General features: G+C 34.6%; 1 protein-coding gene across 1 annotated transcript in view; it reads left to right on the plus strand.

Moving 5' to 3' along the window:
• Positions 1-20,688, plus strand: part of LOC117035348 (uncharacterized) — a 49,027-nt gene that overhangs the window by 9,463 nt on the left and 18,876 nt on the right. The window contains exons 4-6 of the mRNA XM_033129243.1: positions 296-422; positions 738-833; positions 5,282-6,471. Coding sequence (XP_032985134.1) covers positions 296-422; positions 738-833; positions 5,282-6,471 — 1,413 coding nt within the window. The remainder of the gene's footprint in view (positions 1-295; positions 423-737; positions 834-5,281; positions 6,472-20,688) is intronic.

Raw genomic sequence — 20,688 nt, forward strand, 5'->3', positions numbered from 1 at the left:
TTTCCCAAAGAACCTTGGTTCCTTTTATTTGAATACGGCACTTAGAGACTACAATCTAGGCTCTAGGAATGCTCCTCGCTACCATTTAGGCCTTTTCAGTGGACCAAATCAGGAATTTGTTTGTTTTTTAATATAAAATAAACTTGTTACTCTTGCATCTATTTCTGAAATCCAAAGATTCTGATTCTCAGTGACATCAGTATAATTTCTTGTTTGCTTTACCCCTCAATACAAGTGCAATAGTCTCTGAAGTATTTCTTTTATTACACAAGTATATATATGTTTATTGTTTCAGGAATCAGTGATGTTCAGGGATGTGGCTGTAGACTTCTCTCAGGAGGAGTGGGAATGTCTGGGTCCAGCTCAGAGGGCCTTGTACAGAGACGTGATGTTGGAGAACTACAGCAATCTGCTGTCAATGGGTAAGGACGTCTCTACCAGTAATTTAGAGTTCTCCTTTGGAATGTCTGTTTCTTCCATAGTAAATTTCTCAGCTGCTTTTTGAGTTACCAGCTACATTTCTGCTTCCTATTCCCAAATAAATGGTTGGAGCTGAAATGAACAGGAAGAGTGGGAAATGGGCAGCTCCAGTTGGTGATGGCTGAAGCTTCATCTTCTTTTTTCTTTGGGCGTTCCTGTAGTGGCATCTCTTCCTTGATTATCAAGGGACTGTATATTATTTCTGGATCTGATTTACCCACAGCATAACCATGTTTCATATCTTTTCTTGTGATCAGGACTTTACATTCCTAAGCCTCAAGTTATCTCCTTACTGGAACAAGGGAAAGAGCCCTGGATGGTTGGCAGAGAGCTGACAAGAGGCCTGTGTTCAGGTGAGTGAGAAATAATTGGACAAAGCAGGGCATTACAGGTAATAACGCAGCTGATCAGAGAAGAAGCAGTACCTTAGAGATCTTATCTTGGAGGCTCCCATCAAAACCCTAAGCCTATGGGCAAAACTACTAAGTCCTTTTAGCTTGAGTTCACAAATGACGTGTTTCACTTCTTCCCTTTCTTATTATTCTATTCTTTCTGTTACTTCCCTTATTCTTTCTATTACTCTTCTCCAGCATACCACTTGATTTCAAGTACGAGATGCCCTTCATTATATTTAAGATCCAGTTCCCTGCTACCTTTTCTTCCTCTTAGACTCATCTAAATGTTTTCTACTACCACCCGCAAAACAGTATACATGTGTGTACACGCATGCATGCCTGTATCTGCACTGCTTCTTCCCTCCAAGTAATGGTCTCCATTATAGCTGCCAGCCGATGACTTTTTTTTATCAGTTAGTTGGCATTCTTCCTTTATCCAAAATTCTTGATTACCTAATTTGTGTAAGGTCGTCTGCCAGTTGCTGCAGTTTGCTAATTATGTCAGTTATAAGAACAAAAAGTGCTGCTAAAATATATCCATAAATAACTTCTGCAAAGTAGAATCTAGTAAAAGAGAGAATCAGCCAGGGATCTTAGCATAAAGTCAGGGGCTAAATATGCAGAAGTGGAATTAATCCATATTGAAATAGTAGGTGGAGTCTTTCGAGTAATTGTAGGTACCATCTATAGAGACAATGTTGGGAAAAAACAAAATGGTCTGTGTCTATATTGTTAAGGAAGAGGTGGCAGAGAAGAGATTTGGGAGAGAGGAGGAGAACCAGAAGAGTACTTACTGAGCACTACTGTGTACTAAGCATTGGTCCAGGAGCTGGGATTATAGTATTGAACAAAACATTCAAAGCTCTGCTCTTCATAATATCAGATGCTGATAAATGCTATGAAGGGAGGTTTAGAGAAGGCCTCTCTGATGAGGAAGTGAGGAAGTAATGTTAATATCTGGTAAAAGATATTGAGGCAAAAGGAACAGGAAGAACAAAGTCCCTGAGTTAGGAGCTGTTTGGCACCTACCATTGTGGCTGGAGCAGAATGAGCAAAGAGGGAATTGTGTGAGAGGAGATTATCAAAGTAGCAGGGTATATGTGTGTTTGTGTGCTAGGTACAGGTAGAAGGGAGGGAGTACTTGCAGATGATTTTGGATTTTGTGCGGCTAGGTATAGGCTTTGAATTCTGTTCTGAATGAGGTAGATGTAGAGTCATTTTGTTCTGAATGAGATGATTTGAGCAGAGGAGTGACATCCTGTTTTTGAAGAAACACTCGAACTCAGGTTGCTAATTTTGAATTCCTTTGGATAGAATTTGGGGAGTCCATGAACTTGGAAGAGAAGAAAAAATGCATCTTTATATTTAGTGACCTCTGATTGAAATTTAGCATTTCTTTCAGTTATGGTGTATACAACAAACCACAGTAGTATCTGTTCTATGACTTTGACATGAATGGAAATCAACATATTAAAATGTCATTTATGCTCATCCCTTTTTCATAATTACTGTAGTACTAGGCTCATTGCTAGGTCTTACTATTTAGTATGTTAAAGAAGACAACTCCAGACAGAGGAAAGAACCCATGTAAAGGCCCTTCTAAGGGGGAAAGTTTGGTGTGTGTTTGAAAAACTGAAAAAAAGCCAGTGTTGCTGGGCTCCATGAGCAAGGGAGAGTGGAATGTGAGTCGAGGTTAGCCAGGTCGGAAGCACATTATTCAGCCTTTGCTGGTGATTGTGAGGAGTATAGATTTTGAGTAGTGGAAGGCCAGGCCAAGTGTCATTTTGGTCCCTGAATACATTAAAGAGGGTGAAACTTGGTGGGGAGACTGGTAGGAAGCTACCAGAGGCAAGTAGGAAGCTACTTCAGTGATCTGAGTAAGAGATGATTCTGGTTTGAAGGGACATTAGCAGTGAAGATAGAAGAAGAGAGTTTTAAAAGTTAGTTAGGCGTTAACTAGATGAAAGTTGCTGAAAGATCATATAGAGGTAGGAGAAAAAATTAATGCTGGAATGAATTCCGTGTTTCTGGCTGGAGATGTTTTAATAGGCTCCATTTTGATGTCTTCAAGCCGTTTAATTTGCTTAAAATTCCTATTTTTGGTAAGAGTTCTTTCTTAATAATATCTATCAAATACTGAACACTTTGTTCAAAGATAATTACATACATTTTCCCTTCCAGTAATCATGAGTTAAGGTTTATGTGCCTTTTACAGATAAAGAAATGGGGATTTGGAAAGGTTAAATAATTGCCTAGGAACATGTAGTGAGTAACTGTCAGAGTTGGTTCCTGTAATCTTGCCATTGCAATATTTTGTACTGTCTTATTTTCTTTCTGTCTGCCTTGAACTTTTAGGTGCCACCCCTCTCAGTCACTGCAGTGTTACATGAGCAAGTCTCTCTTTCCTCCTAAGATCAGCATCACAAAATTCCATTTTTACTATAAAGGGTACATACTAGGCAGAGGTCTGGTAGGCTTCCAGATGCGGAGGCTCCATACCTTCTCCCTATGGAGTTAAAATGTATCACTCTCTCAGCATTTCAGTGTGTTCACCAACCAGAAAGCTCCACTGAGCTTTGGTGTTTAGAGTTTTTATTGTGTTTTAATTACATTTAATTACATTGGCATGATTGATTAAGTCATTGGCCACTCAGTCTCTGGCCTCACTCCCCTCCCCAGAGGTTGAGTAGCTGAAAATCCCAATCCTCTAATCACATGCTTGGTCTTTCTGGTAACCAGTCCCCATCCCAAAGCTATTAGGGACCCACTGTGGGTGACTTCACTAGCATAACGAAAACACTCCTATCACTCAGGAAATTCCAAGAGTTTTTGAGCCTCTGTGTTAGGAACCTGGCAAAAAGACCAAAATTAATTTTTGTTATATCACAGAGACCAAGAATCTTCCCCAATGTGGATTTATTCCTCTCAGGAGGCCTTTAATGGAGGTCAGAAAATTATCCACTTTTTGTAATACATACAGTGTGATCATACACTCTGTTTCATGCATGCCTGCTTATAGAGATGTATGTAGAACTACACATTTTTTCATATGCCCAAGCATTGTATATCTACCAACCTTTCCAGATGATTCTTATCCACATCAGTATTTGAGAAAGATTGTGGTTTCCTATTTCCATAGTCTCTTCCTTCTGCTTTCTGCATTATACAGTCATGCACTGCTTAACAGGGATACATCATTCTGAGAAATGCTTCATTAGGTGATTTCATCGTTGTGGGAATATCATAGAGTGTACTTACACAAACCTAGATGACATAGCCTACTACTGTGATTGTATATGCTATACTTTTATACAACTGGTAGCCCACTAGGTTTGTTTATATCAGCATCACAACAAACACATGAGTAATTGTCGCGTCCAGTGCAACACGGACAGTGAAGGAACGAGAAGGGGCAGCTTTGGGTTAAGTTTTAAGAAAGAAAGAAGCAGAGACTTGATGAAGTTAAATCTCAGAAGGTCAGGGGGTCTCGCAGCCTGAACAAAGACTGGAGCCTTGAATCGGGCCAACTTGTGGCTTTTATTGATATTCACATAAGGAATTAGCATTATCTATTCCATGGTCTTTTGAATATCATACATCTTTTCACAAAAGTGAATCAAACCAATTATCTTTGTCCCCAAGCAGCTGGAGCAGAAAGTCTTGTGATGACTTAGGTGAGATATGCACCTCTCTGGGGGGCAAGTCTCTCATGCTGTAACAGTTCTGTTGAGATAAGTGGAGAGAGCTGATCTTTATTGCCCTCATGACTTCTCTCACAATCAGGTGAGAGAGGAAAGCCAGAGTCAGCAATGGCTTTTCCCAGGCAGGGAGGAAGGGGAGGCAAGGCTCCTTCCCGGATCTTCTAAGGCAGTTCATTGGGGGTCCCCACTCGGTTCGCCTGCCTTGAGTTGTTACCCCCATGGGGAATCTTATTCGTCATTGGCTGCAATCCATCTTTTGGGGACCAGACAGAGAACATGAGGTGTAAAACATTGAGATAAGTAATGTTCCAAAAAGGCACAGTCTCACAGACTTTTCTTTCCATAAGGAAAGACATGGGGGACAGTCTGCTAGGCTGCTGTGTGACAACAAGTAATGCATTGCATTACGACCTCAGGAGCTAGGATGTCACTAGGCAATAGATATTTTTCAGTTCCTTTATAATCTTGCGGGACCACCATTGCGTATGTAGTCCGTAGTTGACTGAAACATCATTAGGGGGCACATGACTGTATCTCATTGATTTCTATGCATTTCTTGTCCATTTTCCAGATTAAACAGATATACTTGAGAACTGAATGTCATTTACTACCAGATATTTTCACTTTAAGTTTTCCATTTCCGTTATAAAAGTTTAACTTCACAAATGGGGTGGAAAGAATATTTACCATTTTATTTTCTTTCAGATTTGGAGTCAATGTGTGAAACCAAGTTATTATCTCTGAAGAAGGAAGTTTATGAAATAGAATCATGCCAAAGGGATATAATGGGACTTACAATGTATGGCCTTGAGTACTCCAATTTTAGAGATGTTTTGGAATATGGAAGCCACTTTGAAAGACAACTGGGCTATCAAAATGGGCATTTCAGCCAAGAAATACCCACTCACGGATACATGCCCACATTTATTCAACAGACATTCTTTACTCTACATCAAATAATTAATAATGAAGAGAAACCCTATGAATGTAAGAAATGTGGAAAAGTCTTTAGTCAGAATTCACAATTTATTCAACATCAGAGAATTCATATTGGTGAAAAATCTTATGAATGTAAGGAGTGTGGGAAATTCTTTAGTTGTGGCTCACATGTTACTCGACATCTGAAAATACATACTGGTGAAAAACCCTTTGAATGTAATGAATGTGGAAAGGCCTTCAGTTGCAGCTCATATCTTTCTCAACATCAGAGAATTCACACTGGTAAGAAACCCTATGAATGTAAGGAATGTGGGAAGGCCTTTAGTTATTGCTCAAATCTTATTGACCATCAGAGAATTCACACTGGTGAAAAACCCTATGAATGTAAAGTATGTGGGAAAGCCTTTACTAAGAGCTCACAACTTTTTCAACATGCAAGAATTCATACAGGTGAGAAACCCTATGAATGTAAGGAATGTGGCAAAGCTTTTACTCAGAGCTCAAAGCTTGTTCAGCATCAGAGAATTCATACTGGTGAGAAACCCTATGAGTGCAAGGAATGTGGCAAAGCCTTCAGTAGTGGCTCAGCACTTACTAATCATCAGAGAATTCACACTGGGGAGAAACCCTATGATTGTAAGGAATGTGGGAAGGCTTTTACTCAGAGCTCACAACTTCGTCAACATCAGAGAATTCATGCTGGTGAGAAACCCTTTGAATGTCTTGAATGTGGGAAAGCCTTTACTCAGAACTCACAGCTTTTTCAACATCAGAGAATACATACAGATGAAAAACCATATGAATGTACTGAATGTGGAAAGGCCTTTAATAAATGCTCAAACCTTACTCGACATCAGAGAATTCATACTGGTGAAAAGCCCTATAACTGTAAATGTGGGAAGGCATTTAGTAGTGGCTCAGATCTCATTCGTCATCAGGGAATTCACACTGATGAATAATAAAAGTTAAAGCTCTTGTCACCCTCCTAATATTTTAAACAAAATTCATGTTTGATAATTACCTTCTTTCACTATTTTTGTTTCTTGTTATTTTGCATATATTTTTAATCTAAATGCATTTCACTCTGTGTTATGACTTCAGATTCTAAATTGACATTTACTCCTTCCTCAATATTGTACTAATGGCAGTGGTTCAATAGTTCTTTCCTTCCCCATTATTTTGTTCTATCTTCTTGGTGAAAACATTATATTCTTTATATTTGCTTGTGTTCAAGGGCTATTTTTTTCTTCTCTGATTTATATATTTGTGCTCACACCAATATCACACTTTAAATTGTGTGACCTTGTATTTTTTAATTCCTTATAGAATAATTTTGTTTTTGAAGTCAGTGTTAATTTTTGTTTCACAAATTTATATTTTCTTATTATACAACAAAAAAAGCCAGAAACTAAAAAGCTGATGTTAATTGTAATCATACCAACTATAGATGACTACTCTCAAGTTGGTAGAACAAATCCTATCAGACTTTGTTGTAAAGAAAGTGTAGTCATGTTATGCATATTGTACCTTCACCTGCTTTTATCGTGCCAAAAATATGATTGCCATTTCAATAAATATAGATTTTTATTTTAATGACATATTTAATGACTTTTTAAAATGATGTTATTCATGTTACAGTTGTATCTAAATGTTTGCAGTTCTAAAATCTGCCCTGATTACTATGACCCAAATTTATTTTTGGATGCTTGTTTTTTCTTTTAAGACATGTATTTTAGTTGCTGAAATTATCCATGTTTTCTCCTTGTAAACTCTTTTGTTCCTTTTCATCAACCCTAACCCCAACTTCATACTAGAAAGGTAATTAACTATTGTTATCAAAGTGTTGCTTAACCTTTCAAATATTTTTTTACTTTTTACTTATAGATGTTAGTGGCATTGTATTTTGTATGTATTAGTAAATATAATTATGCTCTATAATTAATAAATATAATTAGTAGATATAATTGTGAGGATTTAATGAATGAATAAATTTAAAGTATCAACTATTTTTATCAGATAGTAAATGTTTAGTAAAAGTTGTCCACTATTATTGATATACTCATTTTCATAATTATCTTCATTATTATTTCCATTTGTTTTTATCCTGTTTTTATCCTTCATTATCCTTTCCATTTGTGGAAAGGATTTTGACCATGTTGTTTACCTTTGTCTAAATCAAAGAATTCCTAAAGAAAAAAAGAAAAATTAGTGTAATGAGTATAGGAAAGCTTTTCCCATCACTCATTATTCGGCATGCAGTTCTTTTTTATTAAAGTTTATTGGGATGACAATTGTTAGTAAAGTTACATAGATTTCAGGTGTACTATTCTGAAATATATCATCTATATATCACATTGTGTGTTCACCATCCAGAGTCAGTTCTCTTTCCATCACCAACAGCATGGAATTTTAAAAGGAAAAGAAAAAGTATGTGTGTGTAGTCTCCATTCAGACTTCATCTTTTATGCTGCACAAAGATTAATACCAGTCTGAAACCCTGTGGATATAATGATGGGTGGTTGAAAGCACAACTGTCAAAAAAGTAGGAAAAGATGATATTTTTCCTAATAATTACTTCCCCCCCCCACCACAGCAGAAAATATACAGGCCAGATTATTTGACCAGAATGACAGTAAGATAGTCATCAAATATCTGAATATTAATTCAGTGTCCCCTCTTGATCAACATGGGTTAAGGAACCAAATCCTTAATATACACAATAGTTAAATCTGAATGAAAATCAGAACACAATTGAAAACCCTGAGAGTGGCAGAGTTGTATTGGAAGTTTTATAACCCAATATGCATTCATATATTAAAATACTAGAAAGATCATTAATAACCAATGAACTAAAACAAAAATAAATCTAAAGCATTGGTAGCAAAAGGCATTATTAGTTACAAAATGCAGAAATAAGTGAAAGTAAAATAGACAATTTGATTATTTGACCAAAAAAGTGGGCAAACTAGTGATTCAGGTAGGGAAGTAAGGATGACAAACAGCATTGTGAATGAGATTGAGATGACAACATACTTAAATTTAAAAGGACTATATCTTTTTCAATGATGAAAATGCTCTGGGATTAGTGACGTAGGTTGCATAACTTTGTGAATATACTAAAAACCTGAACAGTATAAAGTATACTGAACAGTATACTTTAAAAGGATAATTATAAAGGTATATGAATTTTATCTCAAAATTTACAAGTTAGTACTATAGACTTTTTATAACATCTGAAAATCTGGAAAGTGATTTTTATAAAGAAATTGAATTGACAATTGCAAAATCTTAATAATTCCCCTCCAAAATGAGCATTTTAAAATTAGACTTAAAAATACTTTTAATGTCACATAGCAACACTAAAGAAGCCATCAAACTAGGTATATTTATAGGCTAAATCTATGAAATATTTTAGGAACTCTTCAAGACAGACTGAGATATGAGATAGCAAGTTACCTGTTTTTATGAATTCATCATAACCCTAATATTAAAATGTACGAGGAGAACACAGAAAAAGATAATACAGTTGACCCTTGAACAACATGGGTGGGAACTGCATGGGTCCACTTACGTGCAATTTTTTTTTCAATAAATACAGTCGACTCTTTGTATCTACGGGTTTCTAATCTGCAGATTCAACCAATTGTAGATTGAAAACAGTATTTTCGCTTTACCAACCATGGATTCTTAACAGTATTTTTGATCCACAGTTGGTTGAATCCACAGATATGAAGGGCCAACTGTAGTTAAGTTTTGGGAGAGTCAAAAGTTATATGCATATTTTTGATTGCAGGGATCAGGACCCCTAATCCCATCATTGTTCAAGGGTCTGTCCAGAATCAGTTATGTGGTGTTATAAATTAGCAAATCAAATATAGTAATCTATTGAAAGAAAACAAATATTTGTCACAAATCTGAATTTAGGAACAAAATGTTTTTGATAAATATGCGTACTTAACCAAACTTGCTACTTACTTTGAAACTTGGAAATCACATTGATTTAGATAACATAGTATTCCTTAGTATCTGAATTGAGAAACCAAATAGATTTGGAAAGAAGGGATTCTTAGAATACAATACAAGATAATTCACATGGAATTTCTAGAGTTCAAGTAACTAAAGCACTTAATGAAAATTAGCCCCAACATCTTCTAGATGCATCCTTTTTTCTTAGCAGTACTTGACAGAATGGGATATATTTTATAAATAAACTTAAGAGTTATTCTATCTGCTGAAATATCACTGCATTCATCCATTTTACACCTTGTCTACTTCTCACCTGAGGAGTCATTAAAATAGTCAACAAAGCCAATCATTGCCATGCTTTTTAGTATAAGGATATAGTGGGAAGTGGGAAGGAAGTTACTAAAACAAGAACAGAACTTCAACTTTCATTGCAATTAGAATGTAAAAGAATATAAAAGGCTTTTATTCCCATGATAGTAAGAAAAACCTTGACAAGATAGAAATCGTACTTTCCTATGGGGCTATCTAAGAGTGGTGGAGGCAAGGAACACTTGAACTGAATTCCTGATAGAAATAAGCCCTTGATAGGTGAACAGGTTGCTGTGTGCCCTTCCATACCTGAGTGCAGTACGTGGTATGGGTATGAGTATGGATACGGGTATGGGTGGATAAAGAAGTAGGCCTGACAGATGATGAGACTTTGCAGAGATAGAGAAATTAGTAGAGCTTAAAAATGATCTTTAGGACTTCCTAGATGGATTAGAATCTAGAAGTGCTCCAAATGAAAAGACAATACTATCAACCAACTATACCTAATTTAATGGTACTTTCAATAGCCACAGAATACACTTGTTTTTTTTCAGTTATACAGGAAACAATATGATAGACCATATGTTTGGTCATAAAACAGGAGTCAATAACTGCCAAAGGACTAACATCACACAGATTATGTTCTTTAACAGAAAACTAAGTAGAGCTCAGTGATTCACGATAAATAGAAAACGCTGTTTTCTTCCAGATGCTTGATAGTCTTCTCTTTTAACTTTAGTGAATGACTCACCAAGAATAAATATTTGTATGTGATATGTATAGGTTGAGGTTCATATTCCCCCCCTCACATAGATATTAAGTTGTCTTAGCACTTTTTGTTAAAAAAGACTATCATCTCAATTGAGTTGCTTTGGCACTTTTATAAAAAATCAATTGACCATAAATGTATACCTTTGTATTAGCAATGTACAACTGTAAAATGAGACAAAATACTTTTTATAGAAAACAAGATACTTAGGAATACGTTTAATAAAAGATATTAAAAGTGTTTACATGGAAAACTAAAACATTGCTGAGAGAAGTTAGACAAGATCTTAAAAAAATGAAGATACCATGGCTGTGGGTTGGAAAATTCAATATCTTTAATAAAATTTCTCTAAATTTATCTATAGATTCAATGCCATCCCAGTCAAAATACCAGCATACTTTCTATTTTATAATTGACTAAATTATTCTAAAATTTGTATAGAAACCCAAAGATGTAGAATAGCCAAAATCAGTATTGAGAAAGAACAAATTGGAGGAGTTGTAGTATCTGAATACAAGACTTGCTATAAAACTATGATGAGCCAATGAAGACTGTGGTGTTGTCTACAGATAAGCAAATAGGTCAATGAAGTAGAATAAACAGTCCAGAAGTAGCTATCAACAAACACGAGTTCAACTTGTATATTACAGCATGTCACAAAGTAATTTGACCAAGAAACCCATTTTCCTCCTAATTGTTATATACATTTGTGAGAAATAAATACATCTGGGAAATAGTTACTTGATTAAAAATACATGAATAAAAAGAAAAAGTTTAGATTTTTGTAGATAGCTAAGTATTTTGCATTAGGAGCTTTCCCATGTCTCTAATATTAAGCCCTATAGAAAGTCTTTAGTGTGTCTGTGGGAGACTCGTCCTGCTCTGCAGAAGGAAATGCCTCTCACCAAAGATCTCACAAGTCTTTCCTTGTGCTATAACTAACCCCACCCAAATTCCAATCTGGTCCTGTGACAGATATTTTCTTTAAACATAGAATTATGGTAATTTTTACAGAAAAAACCTGATACATGTTAAATTGCAGCATTAAAAACATCTGAGAAAACCAGTTTTCTAAGGGAGAAAAACCTTTGAGAATTGAAGTGTAAAAAGACAGAAAAAGAATCTGGAATTTCAGCACTGGCTTTGTTTCTACTTCTATTTTAGTATTTGAATAGGAGTTGTCAGAAATAGAACTTTTCTTTTTTCCTTGTATGTATGCATTTTAACTATATCTTTTATTTTATTCCTCTACCAAAATTACAACAGTAAAATAGCTTACCATAACTACTAAACAATGAAAAAGATACATAAATAAATAATATTATGCCCCCACCCAATTCTTTCAGACCTACCTACAATTTCAACAAAGCTTATTTATTTTTTCACACCTTTCTCCTTGCTCATATCAGCATTACACACATATCTGATTTGTCTTTATTCAACTTTTAAAATGGCACCAAGCTATGCACTAACTTGCTTTGCTTAAGCAACAGTCTAACTTCTACATCCCTTCAGATCAGTAGGTATAATCTTACTTTCTAAAATCTGCATCATATTGCTTATTATATTCCTGATCTTGGTTATTTGTGCCTTCTCTTTTTCACTTGATTAGTCTTTGTAGTGGTTTATTAATCTTTTGAAAGAATGACTTACTCTCCATTGTGTGTGGGTGTTTTCTATTTTATTTATTTTTCTATTTTTATTATTTTCTTACTCATATTTGGGCTTAATTTGCTGTAATTTTTCAAAAATTTTGAGATACCACAGTGTGAGGGATATAATTGATAAACGTCTAAGTAAAAAAACAAAGAAAAAAACAAAACAAAAAACAAACAAACAAACAAAAAACTCAGATACAGACAATAGTTTAGTGGTTACCAGAGGGTAAGGGGGTGGGGGGTGGGAGATGAGGGTAAGGGGGATCAAATATATGGTGATGGAAGGAGAACTGACTCCGGGTGGTGAACACACAATGGGATTTATAGATGATGTGATACAGAATTGTACACCTGAAATCTATGTAATTTTACTAACAATTGTCACAATAAATTAAAAAAAAATTTTTTTGAGATAAATTCTTATATAGATTTTCACTTTGTTATTTTCTAATACGTTTATTTATGACTATAAATTTCTCTGTAAGCTTTACCTGTGCCCATCAGTTTATGTTTTATTTTGATTATCATTTAGTTTAAATAATTTTATAAATTCAATGGTAATATTTTTCTTTGATCTATGCTTTTACAGAAATATTTTGAAATAATTATAGATTCACATTAAGTTGCAAATAAATGTATTGGAAGGTCCCATGTATTCTTCACTCAATTTCCCTCAATGGTAACATTTTGCGTAACTAGTACAATATCAGACCACGAAATTGACATTGGTACAATCCACAGAACTTACTCAGATTTCACCAGTCTTACATTCACTCATTTCTGTGCATGTAATAGTTCTATGTAATTTATCAAATGTGTAAATTCCATGTAGTCACCACCACAAGATACAAAATAGGTTAAACACCATAAATTTACCTTATGTTACCACTTTATAGCCATAGCTACCCCTTCCCACATCCTCAAGTCCTGGCAACCATTAATCTGTTCACCATTTTAATAATTTTTTAAAATTTCAAGAATGTTATATAAATGGAATCATATAGTATGTAACTTTTTGTTATTGGCTTTTTAAAATTCAGCATAATTGCCTTAAGATCCATCCAAATTGTTGCATGTACCAATAGTAGATTCTTTTTATTGTTGAATAGTAGTCCATGGTATGAATGTACTAAAAATTTTTAAACTATTCTCCCATATAAAGACATTTGGATTATTTCCAAGGTTTGGCTATAATGAATAAAGCTAATATGAACATTCATGCACAGATTTCGTGTGAACAGTTTTCATGTGATAAATGCACAAGCAATTGTGCATTTGCTGGGTCTTATGGTAAGTGAACTGTTTAGTTTTATAAGAAACTGCCAAACTATTTTCAAGAGTGGATGTACTATACAATTTTCCTACCAGTTCTCCACATCCTCTCCACCATTTACTGTTATCATTATTTTTTCATTTTATCCATTCTGATATATGTGTAGCAATTTCTTATAGTGGTTTAATTTGCATTTCCCTAAGAGCTCATGGTGTTAATTATAGATATCTTTTTATGTGCTTATTTTCTATGTGTATATTATTTTAAATGAAATATCTTTTTCATGTCTTCATTTTACTGTTTGAGTTTTGAGAGTTCTTTATATATTCTAAAAACAAGTTCTTTGTCAGCTATGTGGTTTGTAAATATAGTCTGTAGCTTGTATTTTTGTCCTCATGAGAGGGTTTTTTTCAAAACATAAGCTTTAAATTTTAATGAGATCCAATTTATCATATTTTCCTTTTATGGAAATCTACGTGTTTTTTTTTAAGAATTATATTGTTTAAATTAAAAGCATTTGAGATTTACCAGTCATCTTCTTGTTATTGATTTCTAGCTTAAGTCCACTGTAATCAGAAAGTATATTCTGGATAATTTCAATTAGAAAACTTTTTTATATATACTTAATGGCTTAGAAATATGGTCAATATTGAAAATGTTCTAAGTGTACTTGTGTGTAGTGTTGTATATGTGTCAATCAAGACAAGTTTGTTTATCATGTGATTCCAGTCCTCTAAATTCTTGCTGATTTTTTGGTCAGCTTTTTCTATCAATGCTGAGAGAAATACAAGGTCTGACAATTAAGTTCGTGAACTTGTTGCAATGATGTTGCTAAGCATTTTTGATATCAGAGGAATTATTCATTATGAATTTGTACCAACTGGACAGTTAACCAAGTTTACTATTTGGAAGTGCTGAAAAGGCTGTGGGAAAAAATTAGATAACCTGAACTTTTCGCCAACAATTCATGGCTCTTGCATCATGACAATGCATCAGCTCACACGGCATTGTCTGTGAGGGAGTTTTTAGCTAGTAAACAAATAACTGTACTGGAACCTCTCTACTCACCTGATCTGGCCCCCAATGACTTCTTTACCTGAAGATAAAGGAAATATTGAAACGAAGACATTTTGATGACATTCAGGACATCAAAGATAATAAGAGGACAACTCTGATGGCCATTCCAGGAAAAGAGTTCCAAAATTGCTCTGAAGGGTGAACTAGGCGCTGGCGTAGGTGCATAGCTTCCGAAGGGGAGTATTTCGAAGGTGATTGTAGTGATATTCAGAAATGAGGTAGGATGAGTTCACAAACTTGTATGTTTAAAATTGTCTGACCTTGTGTGTTTAAAATTTTCCTTTCATGATTGTGGATTTGTCTGTTCCTACTTTTAGCTTTGTCAAGTTCTGCTTTCAATGGTTTGAGTCCATATGATTAGGAACATACAAATTGTTATATCTTCTTGATGGATCTGCTTATCATTATGAAAATGTCTCCGTTTTAGCTCTAACAATACTTTCCATGTTAAAATCAATGTTAATATTTGTATATCAACACCAGTCTTGTTTTGGTTAGAGATTGCATGATATACTTTTTTCCATCTGCTTACTTTTAATCTTTCTGAATACTGACATTTAAGTCCTACCTATTGTAAGTATATAAGTGGAATTTTTTAACTTACCGACAATATTTTTCTTTTAATTAGAATGTTTAGTCCATTTACATTTAAGATTATTATGTATATATTTGAGTTATATATACTACCAATGATTAGTGTTCTATTTATCCCATTTGTTTGTCATTACTCTTTTCTTCTTGTTTTATTTTGGATTAGAAGAACTTTTTATTTTTCCATTTCATCTCTCTTTTAGCTTGCTAGTTATGAAATTTTGACTAGTTTTCTAATGGTTACCATAGAAAGTACAACATGCACCTCGACTTAACAAAATCTATTACTTGTTAGTACTTTTATGTCTTCGCACAAAATGCAAGAACAATACTTTTTCATTTAGCCACAAATGCTTTTTGTGAAATTGTTGGTATATACTTTAATTTTCTACAAATTAAAAATTCTATGAGATGTTATTATTTTATACATTTCAATATTCATTTAGATTTACTCACGTATTTACCATTTTCATTGCTTTTCATTTAGTCCTGTATCTCTGTGGTTCTACCAGGTCTCTTGTACCTTCTGCTGAAGAACTCCTTTAGTATATTGTTTTATTGTAGCTCTGCTAATGATGAATTCTCTGAAGGGTTTGTTTGTTTTTTGTTTATTTTGTCTCCATTTAAAATATTTTTTGTTATGCAAAACTTTATAAACATATGAAAAGTAAAGAGACTAATAGGTATGTTATGTAGCCAGCTAGATTCAACCATTATCAACTCATTGCCAATATTGTTTTATCTATACCTCTACCCACTCAATCCCTCCCCCAATTATTTGAAACAAATTTCAGACAGATTTAAATTTTCTTATAAATGTCTCTCTATATATTTAAAAACAGGACTATTTTTCTGAATGACATAATCACAATACTATTAACATACCTAAATATTAACAATAATTCCTTTATATAATCACATGTTCAGTCAGGATCCAAATTTTCATTGGTTAATACTTTTTTTTTGAGTAGTTTGTTCAAAACAGAATCTAACGAAATTTCATATGTTGCAATTGGTTGGTATATTATCCAATCTTTTGAAAAAGAGATTCCCTCCTCCCTTACTTTTTTCTTTTAATTCTTTAGTCATGAAAACCAGGTAGTTTGTTCAGGAGTTTCCCAAAGTATGGATTTTGCAGATTATATTCTTTTGGTTTCAGTTTAAAGAGGTAGAAAACATGTATTTTTTTAAAACATAAAATGCCTGAACTTCAGTTTTACAGGGCTGTTCTTTAAGCTCACACATTTTCATTTGTATTTCTTTTCTCCTACCCTGAAAAATTTGCCTTCCAACACCAATTACTCATTTTTATAGCTCACAATACAATACTAACATGATCACTAACAATATGATTTCTGAAAACTGGTTAAGGTTTTTAATCTGTTCTTGTTATATTTGTATATCCCATTAGTCAAGTTATTGTCACACGAAGTAGATCCTCTCCATGTGGTTATGCCATCAAGTAAATACACAATTAGAATCAGCTGTTTGATTTTGCTTTTGAAATTTAGTGACTTCTTGAAGTTTATTTTTGTTCTCAATTTTTGTAAATTATTCTCATGATTCTAAAATCAAATCTACAAGTCAAGGTTTATTCAGAGACATCTAACTTTAATTTCTTTCCTTTATCATCAGGAATCCTTTTCTTTCTTTCTTTTTTTTTTTTTTTTTGGTTAAATAATATTCCATTGTGTATATATGCCATATTTTCTTTATCCATTTATCCATCAATGGACACAAAGGTTGCTTCCATGTCTTGGATATTATAAACAATAATGTAATGAACATGGGGCAAAGCCTTTACTGGGGTTTCCATGGGAAAGGCAAGGCAAGGCAGAGTAAACAGCTGTTGACCAGCTGTTAAAAACAAGATAATAGGCTCTAAATGGAGTCACTTATTTATTTGTTTGTTTTTATTAAATTTATTGGGGTACCATTGGTTAATAAAATTATATAGATTTCAAGTGTATAATTCTATAAACATCATCTATATATTGCATTATGTGTTCACCACCCAAAGTCAAATCTCTTTCCATCACCATATATTTGACTTCCTTTACCCTTTTCTACCTTCCCTCCTCCCTTTTCCCTCTAGTAACCACTAAATTGTTGTCTGTGTATGAGTTTTTGTTTGTTTGTTTGTTGTTCATTTGTTGCTTTTAGTTTAATATCCCACATATGAGTGAAATCATATTGTTCTTGACTTTTTCTGTCTGACTTACTTCACTTAGCATAATAATCTCACGATCCATCCATTGTTTGAAAATGGCAGTATTTCTTATTGCTGACTAATATTCCATTGTATATATGTACCACATCTGTTTTTTTAAACATCTAAACAATAGTGCTTTATTGATAAAAGGTTAGTTTCAATGGCTATAAGATTGCTGTGTGAAATAAGTTTTCAAAATATTTTCTATAGGTAAAGATTATGTCTCGGTAAAAGAACAATTATCTATTAGCAAAAGTATTTATTTAGGTTTGGGCAACCAAACAACGGGGGATTTAAAAGAGTACAGGTGTAGGTCCACCCAACTGGCTTAACTGTAATTTGGGGGCAGCTAGCCTTAAGTGGTATTTTTGCTCAAATGCATACAGGGCTTACACTGAACTTGTAATAGGCCCCTGCCTCCCTTTAAGCAGCTTTCACTAGCAGAGTTAATAAATGCCAAAATAACCCAAATAATTGGAGGTTCTCTAAAGTCATGGAACATTTTTTCTTGGTAAAAACTTTGCACAATGTGCCTAAAACTAAAGCTTTTGACCATTCACAATTATGCAACAGTGAAGGCAACTGTGAAGGGGCTAAGTTAGCAAGTACACCACACTATTTTCTGTAGTACACTTTTATAACTAATATACTTTGTCCTCATTTTATTTTTTGGCCAAAACAAAAAACCCTCCTCATCTTTGGATCATCTCCATCTCAAGCCCTCCTGTTATAGCAAAATGAACAGGTGCTGAACCAGCACCTGTTCCCTCCAAGTCTCCTTTTATCTGTCACTTTCTGGGAACCCATCTCCCAACATCAGTAGAAATGTTGAAGAAAAGCAACCCCTGGAGCATCAACACAACAGGGAGACACGCTAGGAAGGAGGGAAGGGCCCAGGCCACAGAGCACAGAAAACCCACCAGGTGTGGCTTTGACTGGCAGCACCTACCAAGCAGCCAATGGTGCAGATCTGAAATGGCTTTCATTCTTACACGATACATGGAGAAATTTGTATTATATATAATGAAGGAAATGGTGGTGGCTGAAAATAGATAACACAGTCTGCACATAAAAAAATGACCACTGCTATTTGCCTCCCTTCAGAAAAACCATTCAAAAAAGAAACAGTTAAAGTAAAGCCAAGTCAGGAAAACCTGGTTGGCATTTTGGGCTTCACGGGGGTTAGGCCTCAGGGCCCATGACAGAGAAGAAATCATTCTTGGTTTCTTCACTCTCAGCTTTACTTCATTCTCAATTCAGACAAGAACTGCTGCCTTCAAATATGAAGTAACTTATGGAACCAAGATCATAGATACAGAAAACCGACTAATGGTTGCCAGAGGCAGGGTGTGGGGTGTGGGCAAAATGGGTGAAGGGGGTCAAAAGGTACAAACTTCCAGTTACAAAATAAGTCATGGGGATGTAAAGTATAGCATGGTGACAATAATTAATAATACTGTATTGCATATTTAAAAGTTGTTATGGAGCTCTCTTCACAAGAAAAAAATTTTTGTAACTATGTATGATTATAGACATCAACTAGACTTATTGTGGTGGTCATTTTGCAATATATACAAGCATTGAATCATTATGTTATACACCTGAGACTAATATAATGTCACATGTCAACTGTACCTCAATTGAAAAAAAGAAATAACTAATGTACGTAATAGTTTACAAAAAAAAAAATCACATACTATGATTCTCACACTATGAAGTCATGGGGGCAATTAGTGGTTCACCATGAAATAGTTATATAACAAAGTTGGGAAAATGTATATTTATTATATAAATTACAACAAAATAGGTAAAAATATGAGTTCATCCAAATAACTGCATATTAAACTAGACAAAAGCTATTTCAGAATTTGTATTGCTTTGTTATTAAGATATCATTACTAGATATGCACCATTTTTTTGTCGTCTAATAGGATTCTTTTATAAGAACATGGTCACACTGTGAAGAAAAATTTTATGAACTTGTAAAAGTATATAAATTAATTTACTTTCCAGCAAATTTAAAAAGAATCATGTGCTGATTATTTCCGTCATTGTTTCAGCTCCAAGCAACCCTTTGTCTGTCCTATGATGCTGGGGCTAGAGCTCTGACAGACATTTCCCAGTCTCCCTTGCTAGCTGGCTTCCTGTTTTAGTTTGCCAGTGGAGGCATTAAAGGGAGATTGGAAGCCAGAAAGGGAGAAGGAACTCGCTTCCTATTTCCCAGTTTTTCAGTATCTCTCTAGCAGCAGGGGAGTGCTACAGCTGGTCTGCAGATTCTTTCTGTTTTCCCAGAGCTAGATGATCAAACCCACTTAACAACCAGCCTGAGACCCCTCTTTGGAGATTTTAGGTTCTGGTAAATCCACCTTTTCCCTTTATTCCCCAAGATCCAGGGTGTTAGCTGCTTCCTGAAGTTACAATTTTATCCCCTTTTCTCTTTCAGTCCTTCAACATTGTGTAATCAACTTCCCATAATTAATCTTCTCTTTGAAATTTCTAGTGTAGTTCTGCCTCCTTGACTGATGAACAGAGTCCTACCATAATTTTTTAGTAGTGTAACCACTTACTTCATTGGTATACTTCGAGGACCACTGACCTACTCCACTGGAGATGACTGTGTCAAACCAGTATTGGACTTGGTGGTTGAGAGAAGAAACATAAAGGACAAAAAGTCTTCCTATGATCAATTACTGACATATGAAGAGATAGTCGTACACATACAAGTTTCTCTGAAGGTTTACCTTGCCAGTCAAGAATGAAGTATCTCAAATTTCTAGCACTTTAGTATGAAATGTCCAAGATGATGTCTAACCTGCACGATAATCAAGTTCAGGGAAGAGCTGTTTGATGTATTTGTCAGTACCAAACTACAACTACCATCCAAACAATATTTAACTAGCAAATTTCCCCATTAAAGCAACCCAACTATTAAATGTTTGTAAAGCCTTAAGAAAATAATTGCTTGCTTTCTCCTGAAAGTAACAATGACCTATTTCACAGAGTTAACAGCAAGTCATTTCAGTCCTAATAGCCAGAGGGCTCTTTGTGGGGACCCTTCCCCACAAAGATTAGACAGATAATTCTCCAACGATGAGTTCTCATTTCAAGAACTTCCCCTTGCTTCCACATATCCCTACTTACCAAGATACTGACTTGGGTGCACTTTCTAGATCTTCCAGGGTCTAAGGATGGGAAACAATGCTGCTTTGTTTGGAACTTTCACTGACAAATATTTTCTCCTTGACCAAACTTTACTCGGGCTCACTTTCGTCACTTTCGTCAACATGACTTCAACCTGTTGGCTTCAATGTTTGCCTT

This window comes from Rhinolophus ferrumequinum, chromosome 15 (genome assembly GCF_004115265.2).
Source record: "Rhinolophus ferrumequinum isolate MPI-CBG mRhiFer1 chromosome 15, mRhiFer1_v1.p, whole genome shotgun sequence".
In the NCBI taxonomy this organism is placed as follows: Eukaryota; Metazoa; Chordata; class Mammalia; order Chiroptera; family Rhinolophidae; genus Rhinolophus; species Rhinolophus ferrumequinum.